Source organism: Leucopleurus acutus, assembly GCF_964270905.1.
Source record: "Leucopleurus acutus genome assembly, chromosome: 14".
Lineage (NCBI taxonomy): Eukaryota > Metazoa > Chordata > Mammalia > Artiodactyla > Delphinidae > Leucopleurus > Leucopleurus acutus.
Window position 1 is genome coordinate 27,314,346 of NC_139156.1, and position 18,135 is coordinate 27,332,480.

The window sequence follows — 18,135 nt, forward strand, 5'->3', positions numbered from 1 at the left end:
GGTGACTGGAAATGTGGTGGCTCTCTGAGCTGGAGGGCAGCGTGAGCCCCTGAGCCATAGGGCCTAGGGGTCCCGCCCCAGCCTTCCTCATTCTTGTCCCTCTCCCCTCCTTGCTTGAGTGGTCGGTCTGTGGTGACCAGCGAGGCTCCTCTGCAGGAGGCAGCCAGCTACCTCACAGGGAAAAATAGCATCAGAGCCCTCCTTAGATGCAGACACACAGCAAGTTACCCAAGGCCTCCGGACCACGGCCACGTGCAATGCGTGGAGGTAGGAAGGGAAAGGAAGAAAGGTCGCGTCCAGAGGCGCCTCAGCTCGGCCTGGGGGCTGGGCCGCAACGTGCCTGGCCCGGCGGGTAGCAGGGAGGATGAGGCGCCGTCCGGGGGCGAGGGCACCGAGCGGTTCCGCGGCCCAGTCAGATGGGTGGCCCGGAGCCCTGACCCCGGCGGTTTGGGTGGGGTCCCGCATCCAAGGCGCGGAGCGCCCTCTGCAAGGGCCGAGAACGCCGCAGGCAGATGGCAGCGCCGGGCTAGGTGGCCGGCGGAGGGAGCTCCAGCCCCGCCGGGGGAGCGGGGTGCGCCCCATACCACCTGCGCGAGGGCACCTCGCCTGCGGGAGGAGGGGCGGGAGTCCGAGGCGGGTCGGATTCCCAGCCAGCTCTCTCTTCACAGGAGGCGGCCCATTATCCGGCGTCGTTAAAGAGCAATTAGATGGAAATTAAGCCGAGAACAAGTATTGATTATCTCATTAAGGCCGGGGGAGCCCTTTCTGTCGGTGAGAGTTTACCGCCGCTCACCCCATTATCTGCAAGGTGAAAGCCTGCGGTCTTCAAAACCTAGTGAAGTATCGATCTGGTCTCCATCCCCAAACCCAGTCCCGCCCTTCCCCCCTAGCGTATGTGGGTTCTAGAGAGGTGACACGAGGGGTGTGACGAGGTGGAGGAAGAACTCAGGCCCCCACTCTCTCGTCTTAGTACTTCCTCTGTAGTTGCTTTCATTTTCTGCTCCCAAGTCATTTCCCCCCCTGGAGCTGAGGGGTGAGGAGTAGGTGTGGGGATGGGAGAGGAAGATCAGAGACAGTTCACAACTCTCCAGGCCTGGAGAGATGAGAATCCCCTAGTTTTACATCCAAGGAAGAGAAACTAGAGTCGAGACTTAATGGAAAGAATTTGCCCCTGTTGACACAGAGCGTAGGGTGCATGTGGCGCCCAAACCCCTGGAGGGAGGGGGAAAGGCTTAGTTCTGGGTGACCACCATCGCCAAGGAAGAGACACCTGGGACCACCCCACACATTCCTCAACGCTTAGAAACCTCAGAATTCAGAAGGGGCTTCCTCAGGATCCCAGATGATGTGAGCTTTGGAGAAAAATCACAGTGTGTTGGAGAGAAGAGTTGTTTTCATCCTGGCTCTGCTTCTAGTTGGTTGTGTGACCTCAGGCAAGTCACTTTGCCACTCTAGGCCACGGAATCCTCAAAAGAATGGAGTTGGAAGAGCTCTAAAGCTCTTGAGTCCTCAGGCACCATAATCTGACCGACTAAGTGCTGAGCTCCCAGCTGGCAGGCAGCTGTGTGCCCAGCTCCTGCCTGCCCTCCGGGAGCTATGACCTCAAGGGAGAGAAAACATCAAACTGATAATTACAGAAATAAGTTACAATTATAATACGAATTAGAAGAAAGAGTGCAGGTGCTGTGAGGGTGCTTAAGAAGGTGGTGGGGGAGTTTACACAGGAAACAGATATTTCAATCAAAAAACACAGGGAACAAGCCTGTTGCCCACTCATCCATTCAACACACAATTACTGAAGGTGCTCCAGAGCCCATGGTGAGCAAAGCGATAGTCCCTTCCCCCTGGAGCCCCCAGTCCAGTGGGGGAGACAGACAATAATGTAATCACACAGATAAAGGTGAAAGCACACATATGGTACATATACTGAAAAATATGACACGGGGAAATGAGCAAGAATAAGAAAAGGAATTGACTTGGGGGAGAGGGGGTCAAGGAAGCCTCTCCGAGAAAGTGAAGGTCAGTCCATCATTTAAGGTCAGAAATCCTTCAATCAAACCCTGGGGGAGGTGGGGGAGACCCCTGAAGAGGGTGCACCTGCCTCCCCTCCTCGCCTAGCCTCAGAACAAGCCCAGGTCGGAGACAGAGCAGGGCCTAGAATTCCGGTCTCTGACACTCCCGACACCACTGTGGGACTCATCCGATAGCCTCAGGGACGCCTGGCGGCGGAAAAGGAGGTGACAAGAGGGATGGCGGCGGCGAGTGGTGCGCCCGGCCCGCGCAAGGTTGGCCCGGCGCGGAGCGAGCGGCGCTGCAGCCGTATCTGGGCTCATCTCCCTGCCCCGGAGCTGGGCAACTATTAATCTTGGTTGACGGTTTCTAATGTCCTAATTGGGAGGTGGGGAGAGCGGCCCAGTCCGCCCTAAAGGTAGAAGCGGCTAATGGGCCTCTTCATCACCGCCAGGAGCGGGTGCCTGGCGGAGCGCAAGGGGTTGCTGCAGCAGGTGAGACGCGGAGCCGGCGGCGGCCCTTAATGAAGCTGCCGGGGCTGCGGCGGACCGAGAGGGAGCTTGGGGAGGGAGGCGGTTCCGGGGGTGAGAGGACGGGTCGCCCATTCCCGTCCGAAATCCCAGCTCCGGGGCTCACCTGGGCGCCCTTTGTCTGAAGAGGCCTCCTGGGGGCGCAGGGCTGGGGGGAAGGTGCTGGGTTAGACCTGCGTAGTTAGGGATCTTTTCAGAGGTGTCAGGAGTTGGGTGGGATACACGGGGAGGTGGAGGGCCTGAAAGCCCGAGTCTCCCTGCCGTAAGCAAGGGCCGGGCACAAAGTGGGCGCTCCGATGTTTGCTGACCTACGAGGCCTGTGCCCGACGTGTGCAGGGGGTAGATGTTAGGAGCAAGTGTGAATTCGCGGGCATCCATGACCCCATGGCTCCAGAGCGCCTCGTCTTTTCCTATTTGCGCCCCTTCCCCCTCTGTGACTCACCTTCCCTTCTGGGGCGGGTCTGTGAGCTCCCAGTCCTCCAACTCTCAAGCGCGTCCCCTCCTCCGGCATATGCTAGCGGGACCTGCCGCTAACCCAATCCTCCCAAGGCAGCCCTCCTCACCCCCACCCCCATCCAGGTCCAAACTGCCCAGGGAAGCAGGGTTGGGAGGGGATCGCCCACACAGCCGCTCCTCAGCCCTCCCCTGGGGCCCGCCGCGCCGTGGAGCCCCGGCTTCTCTGCGAGATTCGCCGTCTCTCGCTCGCTGTCAGCCTCTTTCCCGCCCGCTCCCCGCTCCAGCCGCATCAGAAATATATTGTATTCTCACCTAATCCTGTTCAATTACAGCATAATAAAACACATAATAAAAACCTAATTCATTTTTCTCCCGTGCCCACCATCTCCCGGCATCTTTTTGCTCGGGATTAAAAATTTGTCTTCATGTTTGTGGCACCGCAGTCCCGGCGCCTCCGCATCTTTAATATATGAGCCGGGGCGCTAGGGACCCGCCAGTTCTGCAGTCTTCGCGCCGGGAAGGCGCCCACCAGTCACCTGAGGATGCGGGCGGGGAAGTAGAGAGAAGCATAGACCTGCATGGGGGCCCAGCGGCACCCACCCCCTCCCTCCCCGGGGATGGGGGCGGATCAAAGGCCCCAGATTTCCGGGGGCCGAGAGATAGCGCGTCTATTTGTCTAGCAGACCCAGTGTGGCCTCCACGGGGCGTAGTGTGGGGCAGGTCTCTGGAGATTTTACCAAGGAGACTGGGCTACCTGGTGCAACCCAGCTGAAGGTGCAGAGCAGAGCCGTCAAGGCGGCGCCCCACTGTCCTCAGCCTCTATTCTCTCCTTTGCTTCTGATCTTCTGAGCTGACCAGGTCAACACGGCTCTGACTTCCAAGTTACCACCACCATCCCCAGTCCCTAGGGACGCTCTACCACCCTCTGATCACATTGTGAACACCTGTATCACTGAAACAAGATTAGGACTCCCCAGAAGCAATTATTAAGAATTTAATAAGAGAAAGTTTCCTACAGAGGCACAGTACTTGCTGAGCTTACAGAGGGGCCAGGTCTGAGACCCAAATGCAACCCAGTGATATTCCCTCATTCCTTCATTCATTTAGGGCAGGGGTTCCCAGATTTTCTACATTCATGGAGCCCTTAGTTTTTCAGTGATTTTTTCACAGTACCCTAGGCCAAAAGAAATATCTTAACAATTCCCTTTAAATACTTAGGTCTAGGGCTTCCCTGGTGGCTCAGTGGTTGAGAATCTGCCTGCCAATGCAGGGGACATGGGTTCGAGCCCTGGTCCGGGAAGATCCCACATGCCGCGGAGCAACTAAACCCGTGTGCCACAACTACTGAGCCTGTGCTCTAGAGCCTGTGAGCCACAACTACTGAGCCCGCGTGCCACAACTACTGAAGCCCGTGCGCCTAGAGCCTGTGCTCCGCAGCAAGGGAAGCCACGGCAATGAGAAGCCCTCACACCACAACAAAGAGCAGCCCCCACTCGCCGCAACTAGAGAAAGCCCGTGCGCAGCAACGAAGACCCAACACAGCCAAAAAAAAAAAAAAAAGTACTTAGGTCCAAACAATTTAATAAATATTTACATCCTAACTCCTTCATAGCCATTTGAAAAACGAACACACATAAATTGGAAGAAAAAAAGAATATTTTTTACATTATTCTTAAGTTTGATTACTAATGAATGGAATGTGTGTCTGTTGGGCTCTGCATAACTTCTCAAAACTTGGAATCAGCTTGGATACTGCCACCAGTTCCTGTTCCACACTGACTTTTGTGTAATTCTTGCTGTTTGTCACAGCAACCATCAAAAACCCAGTTTTGCAAAGACATCATTGAAAGTGATGTAGCACAAACTAATTTTGAAACTGTGAACTACCTCAAGCTAGTAGTTTGTGCAGTGTCTAGCAAATGTCGAGTATTGCTGGATTTCCCTCAAAAACTTTAAATGTCTGGCAGTCCTATGAGTTCATTGTGTCTCAGTATACAGTTTGGAAACCACAGACTTAGGGAATCTACCTGTTTTCTTTAAGCAACAAGCCTCCTTAGTGGTCTTGGAAAGGATGGGACGGCTGAACAGAGGTCATCTGATTTGGCCACAGGAAAAGAACTTGAATCTTATCCACAACTCAGAGGTCAGATATAAGGAGGGGAGTCTGACAGCCTGGGGGTTGAGGTGTTAGTCTTACATCACTGTTACCCAGCACCACCTTCCACCCCACTGTACCTTGGTGCCCTGGAAAGGAGGTCATGACAATGAAACTATATCACCAGAGACCAGCAACTCTGCGTGGGACTACTCTATAGGAACTGGACAAGAATGAGGTGAAGGTGTCTCCTTTCCAGCATGCCTTAAATGATGGCTGCTCGGTGCCCTCCCCAAGAAGTGGCAGAGGTGGAGGGCAGGTCAGTACCCCCGGGAACTGCCAAAAGGAAAAGGCATTGGCATGTGCAAGGAAGCAGACAGCACAGTTGGAGACAGTGGCTCTGATTACATGTTAGATACTTTCTCCCTCACCTCCCTGCATTTAGGACTCCTAGGGAGACACAGAAGAGGGAGGGCTGAGCTCCTTCTCTTGCTGGCTATCATATGTAGGGACATCTCTAGGGACAAGCTTCATTTTGCCTAGGGGACTTTTCAAGCCACATTACCCCCAAGATTCTGACATGCCTCCTTAGGCATGGCTCCCCATCCTCGAGGCTGAAAATCACTGAAGCTGTGAGCCATTGTTTCTGTTGTGAATATGTCATATCTTTTAGGTTTGCTGAGGAGTAAAACAGATTGAGAACCACTCGGTTAGTGGTTAGTAACCTAGGACCAACATACGAGTGGGGTTTAGGGCACTTCTGGATTCCACATTCATTTATTCAGGAAACATGTATTGTGTACCTACTGTGGTTCGGGCACTATTATAGGTGCTGTGGGCATATAAAAGTGAAGATATGAGTAGTTGCTTAATGGGTAGAGAGTTTCAGACATGCAAGATGAAAAAGTTATGAAGATCAGCTCCACAACAATGTGAATATACTTAACACTACTGAACTTAAACATGGTTAAGACGGTTTTTATGTTATGAGTTTTTCATCACAATAAAAAGTGAATATCGGGCTTCCCTGGTGGCGCCGTTGTTGGGAGTCCGCCTGCCAGTGCAGGGGACATGGGTTCGAGCCCTGGTCCGGGAAGATCCCACATGCCACGGAGCAGTTGAGCCCGTGCACCACAACTGCTGAGCCTGCGCTCTGGAGCCTGCGGGCCACAGCTGCTGATCCTGCGTGCCACAACTGGTGAAGCCCACGTGCCTAGAGCCCGTGCACCGCAACGAAGAGTGGCCCCCGCTCGCGGCAACTAGAGAAAGACCGCGCGCAGCAACAAGGACCCAACGCAGCAAAAAATAAATAAATAATTTTTTTTAAAAAGTGAATATCACAATAAAATGCTGCCTGCCCTCAGGTTTTTCATTTAAGCTGGAGAAAATCATTTGTATAGGATCAATAGGAATACGTGTTGTAGCAAATACCAATCAAGTTAAGTCCCAGCCAAAGTGAGCGAGTGGCATGGACATATACACGCTACCAAATGTAAAACCGATAGCTAGTCGGAAGCAGCCGCATAGCACAGGGAGATCAGCTTGGTCCTTTTGACCACCTAGAGGGGTGGGATAGGGAGGGTGGGAGGGAGGGAGGGAGACGCAAGAGGGAGGGGATATGGGGATACATGTATACATATAGCTGATTCACTTTGTTATACAGCAGAAACTAACTCACCATTGTAAAGCAATTATACTCCAATAAGGATGTTAATAAATAAATAAATAAAGAACAGTAATTATAAAAAACAAAACAAAACTTACGTCCCAGCTCACAACTGCCCTTCTTTGAGAACAGCCCCAACCACAGAGGTGGACCTGAAGTAATGATGTGTAGTGTCCTTGCAACTTGACCCTGACCTCTGGCCACCTCCTAGGGGTAGACAACTGATCTAAGCTGTACCAGTTTTTCAAACTTGAACGGAGAGACTGAAGCTGGCTGAAGCTGTTACCTTCATGGCAGTGTCCATATACTCCCATTGCTGAGGCCTCCAGAACTGCCCAGCTTCTTGCCCTTTCCAAGGCCTGGTTGGTTAGCTCCATGTCTGATTCTGAGAGCTATGGCAGAATCCTTCCAATACATCCCTCCATTTACCGAAGCTAGCCACAATCATTCTCTGTTGCTTTCTACAAATAACTTCAATTATAACCCAAACCAGTGGTGCTCCTTCTGGGAAATAAAAGTTGTCAATTGAGGATTTGCTGGTGATAGGGGAGGGGAGGTCTTCAGTCAGAAAATAGCATGGGTGGTTGATTTATAGATTAAAATAGCAAACTCTTGTTGCATAAGCAAACACTTTACCCTGAAGGAGCTGTGTATTGCTTGCTACAGGCACAGGGTTATTTTCCTACTGGAGGTATGGGGATGGGAGGAGGACAGAGTTGTGTAAGTAGCCTAAATTATTCCGAGTTCCTCCCCCATTCTCCTGGTCGTTATTCAGTTGCCAAATGTCGCTGGTCTGAGAAGACTGGAAGGAGGAAGCTGGAGGAGGCTGTGGCCTGAAGCTGAGGCTGCTGTTGCTGGGCTGGGACTGCCAGTCAGGAAAAAGATGTGTATAAAAGAAGACAGAAGGGAGCAGCCCCAGAAGCTGTCTTTTGGACACTGATCCAGCTGGTTCGAGGTTCCTCCACAATTCCTAGCAAAATGTTGCCCGGCATCAGGACCTGAGATCACTGCAATGTGCGGGGAGACTGAGGAAGAGGGGACCGAGAGAGGTGCCTTAATGCCTGCCCTGCACGGGGCTGCGTCCCTGCAGATGGGAAGACCCTCTTCACCCAACAGCCCATTTCTACTCAGCGCCAGACACAGAGCCACACTTAGCAGAGTTCAGTGAACTGTGGGATACAAGGGTGGAGAGACGGAGAGACCACGGCAGGCGCAAGAGGCAGGACCAACAGCCTCGTAGGCCACTGGAAAAAAATCGGGGCTTGGGACCCAGGAGGGGCCTCGCGCGATTCCTCACTAACCTCGCGGATTTCTAGGCGGGAAGTCAAAGGGCGGGCCCTGGGATGCTCTTGGATTTCGAAACTGGAAAGTAGGGAGGGGATTTGGCGGATTTAACGGTTCAGGACCGAGGTCATCAAGGAAGCGGATCTTTGACGTAGGTTCCAGGATCAGGTAGGCGAGGTGAATCGTATCCCCGGCCTGCGGCGCTGAAGTCACTGCCCGGGAAACGGGAAGGAGGCGGAGCCGGTCGAATTTTGACTGACAGGAGCCAAGCAGGGGCGGGACTCTGCTTCTGACTGGCTGTGTCCCCCACGAGGGGCGTGGCTCACCTATGACTAACAGGCCCAGGGGCGGGGCTGGCTTGAGACTGACAGCTTGACGGGGAGGAAATGGGACTTGGTTTTGGCTCTTTGGACACCAGCCAGGGTGGAACTAGGGTAGTCTGACTGGCATGAGTCCACAGGGCCTGAGCTAAAGCTGGCCCAAACCACCTGTCCTTAAGATGCCGGCCATTAGCCCCAGCGACCAAGGAAAAGAGCAGGATATGGCCACCTGGTCCCCTCCCTATGGCCAGGGTCCAAGCCATTTTTTCCCTTAGAACATAGGCCAGGAGAGAGGAAGAAGGCTGGGGAGGAAGGCCAAGGATGCAGATGCAGGTTCCCAGAAAGGGTTCCTGGAGTCTGAGCACTGGGAGGAAGAGAGGAGGCCCAAGAATGGGGCCGATTATTTAACTGTGAGAAAAGTGCTATCTCTACCCAAATGCTGACTTCCGAGGAAAATTCCAAGCATGTGGAGGCAGTCTGGAAAACATGCCTGGCTAGGATTTGCCCCTAGAGAACCTGTGAAATTAGCTTAAACCAACCGTTTTTTCTTTTAGAAGCTGGTATGGAACCAGGAATGAAAGATGGCAGGAAAGCCTTCCTTCTAACTGGCCCACTGGTGCCCTGGCCAGCCTTCTCTCTGACATGGTTTAGTATTATCTGCAGAGCACAGATAATTGTTATTAAATGTTCTTAATGATTTTGTTTTACAGAGATTCCAGCACCTCACTCCCCAAGTGGGTTTCTTTTACCTAGATTTTCCAGTAAAAGTGCAAGGCCTCTTTTCAAGGGTATAGCTGTGGGCAACTTCCTTAATGTCTTTAATAAGCCTGTGTCTTTGCTATGAATGGACATAACATGTCCGGCCTCACAGGGGTGGTTGTGGAGATCGAAGGAGACAATGAACTTAAAGCACTTGGCTTCAGTAAGCCTGCCTGGCACAACAGGGAAGGACTCAATGAGCAGTAGCTGGTGTCACCCCCACTGCCCATCAAGTAAACTCCTACTTCCTAAGAGGATCGAGTGAGCGCAGGCCAGGGTAACAGGTCACTTGAGGCTGTTGTGGGACCATTCAGCTCTAAAGATTTCTCCTGACCACCTAGTGTGAGAGCTTTAGGCTGAAAAAAAGGGAGATGAGGGGTGTTTCCTGCAGGGAATAGGGAATGGATTTTGTTATAGATTCATTCACGTTTATTCTTTTGAATCTTCCTAAGCCGAGACTTGGGGTAAGAGAGGCAACTATTGGGGGAATTCCCTGGTGGTCCAGTGGTTAGGACTCTGCACTTTCACTGCTGAGGGCAGAGGGCGCGGGTTCAATCCCTGGTCAGGGAACTAAGATCCCGCAATACGCAGGGCCAAAAAAAAAAAAACACAGCTATACACTGTTTAATAGTAGCTCTCACCAGTTTTACATAGGCATGAACAGGACTTTGGGCCTTATTTTTCCTGGAAAAAAAAAGGCAGGAGTCATAAGCAGGGAGGGAGTAGAGGGCCCTGGGGTGGGGGGAAGGGGTGTTAACTAGCAAATGGTCCCGACCAGGCTTGTTCCAGTGTTGCATCAATGAGAGTGTGTAGGGGTGTAGAGGTGTGCTGGCGCCCTAACAACTTCTCTGATGGAGCCAGGCAGTCCTTAGCCCTCTAGCCTTCCTCTCCCAGAGGCCACCACCCCATGCCAAATGCCTGAAGGGAACCAAGAAGCCCAGAGCCTGAGTTGGTTTGTACATGTGTGATCAGCAAACCCGCATCCCCCGCCCCCGCCCCCGGCCAGAAAAGAAGGAAATGAAGCCAGCACTCCATCTCCTGAGGGAATAGAAGGTGGAGGCATCTACCCACATCCCTCCTACTTTAGTACTCAGGGTGCTGATGGAGGACTGATTTTTCTATACTCAGAGCTCCCTCTGCTGGGAGCTGAGGCTCCCTACAGAAGGGGAGGGAAGAGACTAAGAACTGAACTTTGTAGGGAGAGAATGGAAGGCCGCAGGCAGCAAGCTCTTCCTGGACACTCAGGACATAGAATTGAATGAAGATCAAGAAGTAGACAGGTTTTCGGTTTATTGAGTAACAGTGGCACCATAGCTTTTATTACTGGTGGCGGTTGTTTGGGGGAGCAAGAAAGTGCTCTTAGAGGATCGCACTGGGGCCTTCACCCCACTTCAGCCAGGGGTCACAGGAGTTGGAGTCATGGTCCAGCTCTGCACTCCGTGAATTCACCAGCACATATTCCATCCCCAAGTCCACCTCCCCTTTGGACCAGCCGTTGACTGCCGGGCCCTTCCTCCTCTTGGAGGTGGGGGTGTGGGGGAGCAGGGCCAAAAAGCCTCAAGAGAAGGAACTAAGATCAGGATCCTGCTGAACGTCCAGCAATATCAGTGGAACACAAAATCCCCTGTCTTGAGATCATATGCTCAGGGCCTAGTTGCCCTTGAGGTGTCCTAGTTACAGCCACTCAGACACCTGTGGAGTTTAAGCACCGTTCCCACGCTGTGTCCCTCCGTAAGAGGGTGCAGTGGGGGCTCTTAAACAGGAATGCTTGCTCTGCCTTTGTGGCTTTTTGGTTAGGGGAGGGGGTTGGGATTGTAACTCTAGACTTAAGGTTATGATGTCTTGCGGCCCAAGAACTCCTAAGATTGTGCCTGAAGATGCCCGTGCTACAGTGTGGGGGAGATGGGGAGATGGCAAGAGCAGTACAGGACACTGACACTCCTTTGTTCTAGCAGAGAAGAGGAGAGGAGATGACCCATTCCAGGATGTAGGGAATGCGACAAGCCCCCTGCCTCCCTTATCTTGCCATGTCATCCTCTGCCAGCCCAGTTCCTGAGTCAGCTTTGGAAGCCAGGAAGCAGAAATCTGAAGGATTCAGCCCAGTTTAGCCTGCTAGTGTCCCTCAGTCTCTGTCCTGAGATCCTGGGTCTCCTCCTGTGTCCAGAAGGGGCAAGGTTCCATCAGGAACGACTCAACTGGTGGAACTGTTTAGGCGAGAAAGTCCTGTAGCCTGGCCGGCTGGCAGGTGACAGGAGGCCAAGAAGGGAAGCCAGACATGAGGACATCCCAGGACAACCTGTACACACATGTATCACATATGTACATATGTAGACACACTAGCGCAGAAGGGATCATGTGACCCTGCTCTTTGAAATCGGAGGAGAGAAAAAGGCTACGGGGGCACCTCTCCCAGCCTAATGGATTGCTGGTCTCAACGGCTGCTCCCACACCAGGCCCCCGCCCAGTACCAGGCAGTTGGAAAAGTGGCAGGGACGGCAAGGCTCCACTAAAGCAGCAGCCCAAGGAGGTGAGAGAGGAGGCCAGGGGCTGACGCCCCCTCAAAGCCCCTTGTTGTAGTAAACCGCTTCGATACTGGGGTTTTGCTCATGGATCTGAGCTCTCAGCTCCGGCTCCAGCCTGCTTACGTGTATGGAGCTGCAACAGAACAGCGCAGGCAGGCTGAATGTCCCTTGAGCCCACGCCCTCAGCTGGGTGCCCCCCAATCACCACCCCTCTTCCTCCCAGGTTGCTGAATCTTCTCCTTCGACTGCCAGAGGCCCAGATCACTGTCATTCCCCCACCCCCAGAATAAGCTGAATGCCTGCCAGGGCTCCTCCTGGAACACACTGAAGGAACCTAAATCAGCTGCTCCCAGAGACGTGGAGACCTGTCTGAAGCCCCCAGCCAAGCCTGGGGGCAACACTTACCTTCTCTGGGGGAACAGGGCACAGCACAGGGGGGTGGCAAATACCAGGCTGAGGGAGAAGAGTGTTGGAAAGGTTTGTGAAGCTCTGATCTAAGAGTGTTCCCTCCCGGCACCCCACCCCATCTCTGGAGACAGCCCCTAGGGGTGGAGACTGATGAAAGCCAATGATGACATTAGGTTCTGGCCGAGGAAAGAGCCTCCAGAGCAGTGACCCAGAGCGCCACAGCCAGTGACAGAATCAGGAATTAAATGTGCATGAAACTCTGGGCTGGTACCAAAAGGTATATTTCCATGGTTTCTGTGGTGGATGTAGAACCCCTTCGACTAGATTCTTGACCTTCAAGAACAGAGATCACTCCTAACACACACAGTATGCCCTACAGGTGTCCAAGACCCCTACCAGCTGAATGTATGAATGAATGATGTATTTAATGTATTAAATTATCTTAATTATCTTATCTTAAAAGCAATAAGACCCCCCCACATCCACCACAGAAAGGATACTCCCACACATTCTAGCTAACTCCCTGCACACTTACCAGAAGCCCACCAGTCCCACCTGCAGGGGCGCCCCCAGCCAGGGGCGGCGCTGTGGGGAGAGAGAGAGAGAATGTAATGGTGTGTGTCCCCTGGCCCCCCTCACCCCTACACATTCACCCACCGCGGCTCTATCCCATCAGCGCTGCCTTTGAGCCTCTGATATGTGGCCCTTTTCTTTCCCCCAGTCCCATAACAGGGACTCACCACCCTCCACTCCAGCCAGGCCCATTTGCTGACACCCTCCCTAGCGTCCCACCGCCCATCTTCACCTCTCTGAATCGCTTCCCACACTTCCTTCAGGAGCTGCTTTCTTCAGGAAGCCTCCTCTAACCCTCCACTCCCTCCCTCCCATCCCACTGCGTGAATCTGTCCCTTTCCAAACACATCTCCTGCTCTGCACACCCTTCTTGATTTACTCCAGCCTTAGAGGCCACCGATCTGTTGCTCCATGTACATGGCTGGCACTCAATAAATATTTGCGAATAAATGATTCAACAAATGAGCCACAGCTTGTATCCCTGTGCCTTGCTTCTCCATCCTGTTCGCATGCGGGTGAGCCTGTGTGTGTGTCTCAATGTTTTTTGTAGCTGACAGCACGAGCACGATATCAAGCGTGTCTGTGATAGTCCAGCCCTATGTGTGTCAGAGGTCTCTGGAGTGACACCAGCTTTCTTCAGGACAGAAGCCCTTTCTTTCCTTCCCTTCCCTTCTCCTCCTGCACCCTCAGTGTTCCTTCATTCCAGCTCAATTTATTCTTGCTGAATGAATTAATGAAGGTGGAAGGGGTAGCACAGGGGTGGGGCAAACAGGTAGCAAGTCTTAGACTCAAGTCAGGTTGGAGAGGAAGTTGGGGACCGGTCACTTCTGCCCCCAGTCACCACTATTTCTAGGACGGGAGAGGTGAGAGTGATGTACCTTTAGGAAGTCTTTCTTCTCCAGGGTGTCCATGATCACTGGGGGAATGGCTGAGGGGAGAGCAGGGCAAGGAGGGAGGGAGTTAGTAGAGTGAAAGTCAGGACCCTAAGGAAGGGGCGATCCCCCTTTGCAGCTCCTCCCACTCCCCCCAGAGTCCTCAAACCCCCCGAATAATGGTACCCCCTTCTCTTAGAGCCGCCCCTGCCTCACCCATGGCAGGAATCGCCATGCAGATTCTTGACGTCACCACCTGGAAGATTCCTTGCTTGGCTGCGGCCACCGAGTGGCCAAGCCTCTGACCCTGTTCATCGGTCACTGGGATGCCCACCTGCAGCTCTCTGAGAAGGGAAGGGGGTGGGGGTCAGATCACAGGCCCCAAATCTGACCTGCCGTGCTCTCACGGGCAGTTAGTCCCCTCAGACAGCCTACATTCAAAGGCTGGTTCTCCCACCCCAGGATCCCAGCACCAGACTGAGACTAGGCCCAGCAGCTCGTGTGGCTGGCTGGTGTGCCTACGTGCACCCTGGGCGTGCACACGCCAGGAGCTGGGGCCACTCACCTCTGCCTCATCAGGGGGATGTTGATGCAGTTGGCAGCTGCCACAGCTGCAAAGGGCACGAATCTGCCAACCAGCGGGGGCAAATGCTGGGGGAGGAAAGATGTCATTTAGTGCAGGGGTCCCCAACCCCAGGGCCGCACAGCAGAAGGTGAGTGGCAGGCGGGCGAGTGAGCGAGGCTTCATCTGCCGCTCCCCATCGCTCGCATTACTGCCTGACCCATCTCCCCACCCCCGTCCGTGGAAAAACTGTCTCCCACGAAACCGGCCCCTGGTGCCAAAAAGGTTGGGGACCGCTGATTTAGTGACCCTAAGGGCCATGGGGTGGTAAGGAACTCTGAGGAGAGAGATGGGGAGCCTGTAGGTTGGGGTGGAGGAGTGGTAGGGAAAAAGGAGGCAGATAAAGCACGAACTGAGGGGGGGCAGTGGAATGGGGGGGATTTACCTTAGTGAGGGATTTGAGTCCCAGGGCCGTGGCCACAGCCCCGGTGGTAGCACTCACGTAAGCCGTTCCCAGCTGCCTGTGGACAGAAGAGCCAGGACACAAGGTGGGAGGTAAACAGTCCAGCATGTGGCTCTTTGCTTCAGGGACGTGAGGCATGGGAGGGTGGCCTCAGTGCAGATAAACGTCTCCCCTGCTCCAGTGCAGACTTGTCTGGAAGCCCCAATCCCTACCCTTGAAGAGGACTGGGTCCCCCAAAGCATACACAAGAAGACCTCAGGCCCTCAGTCAGGCCAGGAAAGTGAGTGGGGGGCAGGCTGAGAGGAGGCCGGTGAGCCACTGGCTGCATAGGCCCAGGGGAACAGGAGAGAGCAATGGAGGGCCGGGAGAAGAGTCCCTGGGAACAAGCTCTCACCCCCCAGTGATGGGAGCGTCGCCACTGCGGTTGGAGTAGTTAACGATGGCATTGAAGGACTGATTCACCCACTGCCAGAACACCACGGTTGGGGTCTTCCTGAGGGAACAAAGACGCTTACTCCCACAGTGTCCCACATCCTTGGACACTGATAATAAAACCCCAAAGGTTAACCCCAAACCCTCAGGAGGGGCCCTGTTGATGCCCCTAGAACGTGCTCTGGTGACCCCTACATGACCCTCCTTACACAAACACACCCATTGTCTCTGGGGTGGGAGGACCCCGGGGGCTGAATTCTGAGGAATGGAAGGGATTCTAACGCAAGCTCTCACCCACCTACTACTTTCTGCCCAAACTGGCCCAGAGAGGAAGTGCCTAGTCATCAAGTTACACTGTACCCTGAACAGAGCACCCAGGGAGGAGACACACAGAATAGGACCTGCCTGTAGAAGGTGAGCATGCAGCCGGTGATGGTCATGTTCATGGGCACCTGGGCTGACATGCGGCCAATCAGGACCACCTTCTCCCCTGTGTCCGGATGGAAGGCAGAGTCGTACACATACTTGGCCCTCCAGAGCTGGTCCTCGGTGAGCCCTGGCGTCACCACGCCGGCCCTGCAGAGGTTGGCAAGGAGGAGACAGGCAATTCTAGGGGGTAGACCTGCCCTCCCAAGCCCTGCCCACCCAGCTCAGGGGAAGTCTGGGCAGAGGACCAGGCACTTTGGCTCCCAATCTCAAAACAAAGGAAATACATGTCTCTGGGGAAGAATCATGTCTTGCCAGAAGGAGGGCTCCTATTTCTATTTCCCTTCTAGCCACACAAAGAGGGGTGCCCTTCTGTTTCTGCCCAAATGCTAGGTCAATGCTGGGTAATGGTGGTTTCCAATGAGTCAATGGCTCATTGGCTGGGGTGTTGCATGAGTTTTTCCTCCTGGAGACAAGGAGGCTGCCCTCCTACTTCCTTGGGACTCAGCTGAGCCCCTCTGTCCTTGCAGAGGATGGCCCAGCAGTGGGACAGGTCCTTGTACAGGGTTTGTGAAACACAGAGCAGCCCCCTACCCACAAATATCGACACCACCTCCTCAACCCAAACACCCTGAAATCCTTTAAGTTAAAGTTCTGTGCCCTAGTTGTCTGTGATTCCAACCGAGAGGGCAAGGGAGTGAGGGGGTGGAGGAGTGGAACAGGGTCACGCTCAAGTTAGGGGAGACAGGTGCAAAAGGTACTGTATTAACAGCAGGGAATGAGCCCCTGTGTTAAATGGGGTTGGGGGTCACCTGTAGTTCTGTACGATGTTCCGGGAAGCTTCTAGCTGTGCCCCGGACAACAGCAGATTTCGGGGGTCAGTCACAGTGAAGAAGTGCCGGGCTCTGCCCAGGAAAGTGCTCTGGTCCCAGCGAGGTTCCTGGATATTGATATCTAGAGGCAACTCACCCATTTTCTGCAGGGCAGGGACAAAAGTCAGAGGACTCCAAGGAGGGGTCCAAGGGGTCCACATGGGGGAGACTTTGGTGGTGCTGCCCTGGTCCCTGCCAATCCTTCTAGAGCTCAAGATGACTCTAGATAGGTAAGCAAGGATGTGGGGAGGAGCTGTGTTCTAGGCAATGTTCCAGCCCCCCTGGGCCACTAGAGAACATGGCCAGGAAAACAGATGTCCTTGCACTCTGGCCTGGTACAGATTTTCATGAGTGAGGATTTACATGTGTGTGGTTGACGCATGAGCAGCAACTAATCCCATGCAGCTACTCTTGTGCTCTGTATGCACAGAAATGCAGATTATATGCATTACACATCCATGTTCATGTCAGCTTTAGGCCCCAGTTGCTTTGAGACCTACATACAAACCCCCAAGGCTGTTTGGGAAGATGGCATAAGCCATCTCACTCCCCAGGCCCTGACTGGAGGACAGCAAGGGTTCACTGGCAACTCCAGGGCTTACCTATTCCAGATCTCAAACAGGGGACTCTGATGCCAGCCAGCCAGGTGTGCTCGTGGGCATGCACAGTCCCCTCTCCAGACCCATCTTCCTCAGCCCACACTGAATGGCCCAAGGCTCTCCTTCTTCCCTAGCTGGGCAGGGCTGGCAGGAACACACATCCACCTCTCCCTGAGCTACCTACCTCTAAAGGAGCAGGATTCAGTGAGTGAACCCTCCACTCGGCACAGAGAAGAAAGCCTGAAGCATTCATCTGGCCATGTTGGGCAATATCCTACAGAATGACTAATTCTCTCCAACCACACTTCCTCCCTCACAGGCAGACACACCCTCCCCTCTCACACACTTACATTCACATACCCACACACAAAGACACCAGCATACACGCCCTACACAGACCTGCAAACAGGGTGGACATGCCCTGCATACAAAGACCATTACTTACACACACACACACACACACACAGCTCATATCCATCAGTTGCAGACACTTGAATGTGTGACCATACAGAGTCTCACCCCGACATTCCCTCCCCAACCAACCTCCCCTCGTGCTTTAGAGCCGAAGATGCTGAATCTCGCAGGACGGAGGCAACTTTCCTCTCTGACTCCCAGCCCTCAAGCCCCTCTCCCCTGACCCCCGAACCCCGCCCGGCACAATGAGCACTCACGATTTCCTAGGCTCCTGGACTCCCGTCCTCTGCAGCCCTCAGTCCCGCCTTCCTCTCCGCGCGACGCCCCCGCCCTCACACCCATCACGGGTAACGTCACGCGTGACGCTCGCCAGCCTGAGGGGCGGGGACTCCCTTGGCGCATCCGCCCGGCGAGGCCAGGGATTGGCAGAGCCTGGGGGCGATGGGTGTCATTTAAGGGCGACGCCCCCAGCCCGGGCCACTGAGACCCGGCCCTACGCTGTCTCCCAGAGCCAATCCGACCTCAGGGATCAGTTCTGGTCACGTCCCCAACCCGAGAGAGGAGGGAAGGAGCTGCCCCATTTGCTTGCAGTCCCCTGGCTGGCCTCGGGAGGCACCCGGCCTCTGCAACCGGGGGTCTAGGTGCCCGGGGCGAAGGCGGGCAGCGTGGAGGGGCATCCTCTGACGGTACGCCCAGAGAGACTCGGGTTACCGCCCGGCTTGTTTACTTAATGGCTGCCTTGGCAGTGGCCTCTGCCTACTTGGACCCCTGGTCTCCTACCCCGGTTCCCTCAAGGTCCTCTCGCAGCACCTTGGCATTCTCACCCCTTCACAGTCCGGTTCTGCTCGCGCCTGTGCCTCTTCGGTGTCCCC

The 18,135-nt window shown here is 54.2% G+C and overlaps 1 protein-coding gene across 2 annotated transcripts; it reads right to left on the reverse strand.

Moving 5' to 3' along the window:
- Positions 1-11,678: 11,678 nt before the first annotated feature.
- Positions 11,679-17,651, reverse strand: SFXN3 (sideroflexin 3; the record flags this gene model as incomplete). Of its 2 annotated transcripts, XM_082853829.1 has the most annotated exons (11): positions 17,521-17,651; positions 16,191-16,354; positions 15,354-15,528; positions 14,915-15,009; positions 14,503-14,578; positions 14,061-14,146; positions 13,712-13,839; positions 13,502-13,551; positions 12,586-12,635; positions 12,048-12,095; positions 11,679-11,775 (listed from the first exon to the last, which is right to left on the reverse strand). In XM_082853829.1, the coding sequence occupies exons 2-11, from the start codon at positions 16,349-16,351 to the stop codon at positions 11,679-11,681; spliced, it is 966 nt and encodes a 321-aa protein (XP_082709955.1). In that variant the 5' UTR covers positions 16,352-16,354; positions 17,521-17,651. The 2 variants fall into 2 exon arrangements, with proteins under 2 accessions (XP_082709955.1, XP_082709956.1); XM_082853830.1 differs by lacking the exon at positions 16,191-16,354.
- Between the last annotated feature and the right edge of the window lie 484 nt (positions 17,652-18,135).